Here is a 3,580-nt window from a genome sequence, read left to right as displayed (position 1 = left end):
AACCTCAACACCTCAAAGTATTTCACTGGAGCGTGGGGGTGGGGGGTGGTCACCATGGTGCTGTCTCTGGGCCTTCAAAACCTGGACTGGTTTCAGGCTGTAGGTTTGGCTGGGTGTGATCAGATCTTCTTTGTTGCCGTTGGCGCTTGTGTTTACCATGCTAGGAGCTCTTTCAAGCTCTGGTTGAACAAACAAATGTCTAAGTTTTGTGGTTAACATTTTCTTGGTTCATCCTGTCTTGGATTCTGGAACCATCAACCCTTTGGAACCATAGTGGTTCTGGAAACTGCTTGAATGTGAGACTAGTTTAGATGTTGTTGGTAAAATGTGGAGCCAGTCAAGATACTCTGCAACAATTTTTCTCATGCAGCTGCAGAATTTCCTATTTATATTTAGCAGAAACAAACTGCTGGTTTTTCCCGTCATTTCCATGCTCATTTGAACAAAGGCCCACCACGGCGCTCTGTTGGGACAGGGTGTAGCAAAGACCATCATGAGTTCATTTAGCATTGTATGCTTTATTGCTTTATGGTTTCTTGACACCCAAAGCAAACAGTCTAGTGCGTTACATTGGTTAATATTTAATGTTTTATGGCAGACTCCTTTCTGCCTCCTTGGATTAATGGGGATTTACGTCATCCTGGCAGAGAATCCACCCTGACCCTGGAAAGTTGAGGGTTTGTAGTATTTTGTAATTATCACATGATTCTGTCATTCACAGCAGTTCAGAAGAACCCAAAGAGCTTCATGGCAGACAGAACAACCACTACCAGCTACTGGTGTCCACCCCCCCCACCAAAGTTCTACCAGTCCAAAATTTAAAGACTCAAGCAGCCACTGTGCTCCAAGTGCACAAACAAGTACAGGGCAATGTCTCAACTTCCCCTTTCTGGTCTGACAAGCTGAAGAAAGCAAACAAGTCCACAGGAGTTCAGCCCACAAAGCCAGCCGGACCCAAAGATCCGCCTTACGTTGGAGACTTTTACATGAGTGAAAATGTCTCTCTGCACACGGTGAGTTTGCTTACATACACTATCCTCTTTATTTGTAATGTAACTGTTCTCAACAAGGGTTTGTCATTGCCATGAGAAGAATGGAAGAACCTCAAAAATGATCCAACCCAGTCTATGCCTCCTTCTTTTATTACGTGTTATTGATGGTACGAACATGTGATCGTCAGATTAAAGCTAAGAGTTTTTGCTCCATTAAAGTCCCTGTAACGGAGAAGTGGAAAGAAGTCTTCAGGTCCTGAGAGGACAGAACAGAGGAGACAAAGACAAGAACATCAGGACAGCTGTTACAAGACAAGATAATACACACCCAACATGCATGTCTACTGACGACAGAGAAAGCAGACAGAAAAGGTCAACTGTGAGGCCAGTTTCTCCCATATCAACCTCTAGTGGTTCAGTGACCGCCTACCTTAACAATAAGCTTTATCAGAGAGGAAATGTTTAACTATAGCCGTAAATATAAAGATAGTTTCTTCATGAAAATAAGCCAACATAGATGAGAGTCATCTCTTTGACCAGTTTTCATTAAGACGTTCGGACCAGCTAAAGGCTTTTAGAAAAGTAAACAGTCTGATGGAAAAGAATCCCACTTTAGTCCAATCCAAAAGAAAAAAATGAGTGAACTCATTTCTCTGCTTCAGTTTGTGACTTAATGCTCCTGATTCAGGAAATGTTACAGAGAACTTGATTTAGCCCAGGGTAGAGCCGCTGCTCCTCCTTACAGACAGGAACCATCTGAGGTGACTTGTGGATTTGGCTCTGATGTTTCTAGGCATCCCTAGCCTGAGAACTCCTCAGATCCTCCAGAGGAGCTGGAGGAGGCAAGTCTGGTGTCTTTGTTTAGACTGCTGCACCCGGTCATGGTGAGCTGAAGAAAATTGAGTTAAAAGTCAAGTTTGTATCAAAAATAACTGCAAGGTTTCTAACAGAAGTGCTGGAGACTAAAATAATTGTCACCCAGCAGGATTCTGTTGTTGCTGAGGGAATCTTAGAAACACTGTTCCAACAATAATCTCTTCTGTTGCATTTCTGATTTTAAAAAAGAAATGTGGAAGTCATCCAAGTTTGCATGAAGTCCTATAGACTTCCAATCTATGGGAGATGCTAACCTGAAGTGAACCATCCTGCAAATAAATGAGCTGACCGGTTTGTAGTGTTCGATGTTTGTGTCTGAATGACATGAAAAAACTTCTTGCAATAAACATTTCCGGATCTATCAACAAGATAAAATGAAAACTACTTTTATTCAGTTACTTCACATATTACTCGATCTAGTTCGGATTTAGCTGAAATACAGTAACTGCACTGTGATCAGGTGTCCATGAGGCAAACCATGACTCTACCCCTGCTGTGCCTTGTTGTAAAGAATTGATATTTTGAAATGCTTTCAAGGTTCCAGGATTTTAACCAAACCTGTTTAGCTAGAAACATTTCATTTCCCAGAAGTTCCTCCAAACTGAAACTTTTAGTCTTCAAATGTTTCCCTCGTGATATTAATCCCTGAGATGCAGTTTTCTTCATTTTTGTTCTCTTTTTAAATTTATTGATTAGTTCTTGACATAAAACCAGAAAATTTTGACAGCTGTCCTAAACTAACCTTTTGGTGACAAACTAGCATTTCACAGTTCCAGTCAGCAGGTGTTGGCCCATCTCCTCCTGTGTTGGTGTTTGGCACATCTGACTTGACTCTTGTGCTCTCTTATGGGTCCAGATGACCCCAACCCTATACTGATGCGTGATCACTCCCGTGATGAAGGTGAACAGGATTTCTCCTGCTGCCTCAATGAGGGTTTTGGTTTGGGGATGATCACCCCCCCTTTTTTATAATTCCATCATCTACCTCATCAGAACAACACTTGGCTAACCTTTTCATTAATAGTTTGCATGACGGGTTGGCAGTGGCGGGCCGTGCATTTCACACCTAGGCCTTCAGTAGTGCTCCGGCCATGTCCACACGTAGCCGGGTATTTCTACAAACGCATATCTGCTGACCTCCGTTTTAGAAAAAAGTGTTGCGTCCACACGTGATCGTTTTAAAAATAATTCCATCCACACGTCCCCGTATACTTGCGCTCTTAGACGCGGTTATGAGCTTGTCAGAACAGTAGTTGACAGTGGAAAATTGGAATTTCGATAATAAATTCTCCTAATGGAAACACCACAATTTCCAAAAAAACTCGCATTTTTCGAAAAAAAAGTTTATGCGCTTACAGTAGGTGGTATTTGGGGCGTATCGAAACAGACATTTTTCGCAAAACTGCTTTGGAAAGACTTTTTTCGAAATAGATGCGCCTCTCTGTGTGTCTGTGAACAGCTTCACCTGCAGCTGCACTTCTGCAGCTTGGAGCCTGAAGATGCTGAAGTCTCGTTTGAGGAAAAGCGCGAGAGCAGAGACAGAAACTTAAATGCATCTCGTTGTGTTTTTAAACAGAAAAAGATCCAGCAGTTTACTTGCTGGAATGGTTATTTAAAAAAAAATGCTGAACAGGTTTCTCACCTGAGACTGTCAATAGACTCTGCGCGGCACGCGCTCTCCAGACAGAGCTGTGACGTCACCGCAATGCTCC

At 42.5% G+C, this 3,580-nt stretch overlaps 1 protein-coding gene across 4 annotated transcripts in view; it reads left to right on the top strand.

The window, feature by feature from the left end:
- The window catches only part of st6galnac (ST6 (alpha-N-acetyl-neuraminyl-2,3-beta-galactosyl-1,3)-N-acetylgalactosaminide alpha-2,6-sialyltransferase), a 25,096-nt gene that overhangs the window by 4,839 nt on the left and 16,677 nt on the right, over nucleotides 1-3,580 (top strand). For 3 of the 4 annotated variants that reach the window (XM_024284454.1, XM_036216974.1, XM_036216973.1), the window contains exon 3: nucleotides 722-1,013. In XM_024284454.1, coding sequence (XP_024140222.1) covers nucleotides 722-1,013 — 292 coding nt within the window. The remainder of the gene's footprint in view (nucleotides 1-721; nucleotides 1,014-3,580) is intronic. The other variant, XM_024284455.1, reaches the window with a different exon arrangement.

The sequence above is a fragment of the Oryzias melastigma genome, linkage group LG19 (assembly GCF_002922805.2).
Source record: "Oryzias melastigma strain HK-1 linkage group LG19, ASM292280v2, whole genome shotgun sequence".
In the NCBI taxonomy this organism is placed as follows: domain Eukaryota; kingdom Metazoa; phylum Chordata; class Actinopteri; order Beloniformes; family Adrianichthyidae; genus Oryzias; species Oryzias melastigma.
The sequence above is the reverse complement of the archived record's forward strand: the minus strand, read 5'-3'. Positions and strand labels throughout refer to the sequence as shown.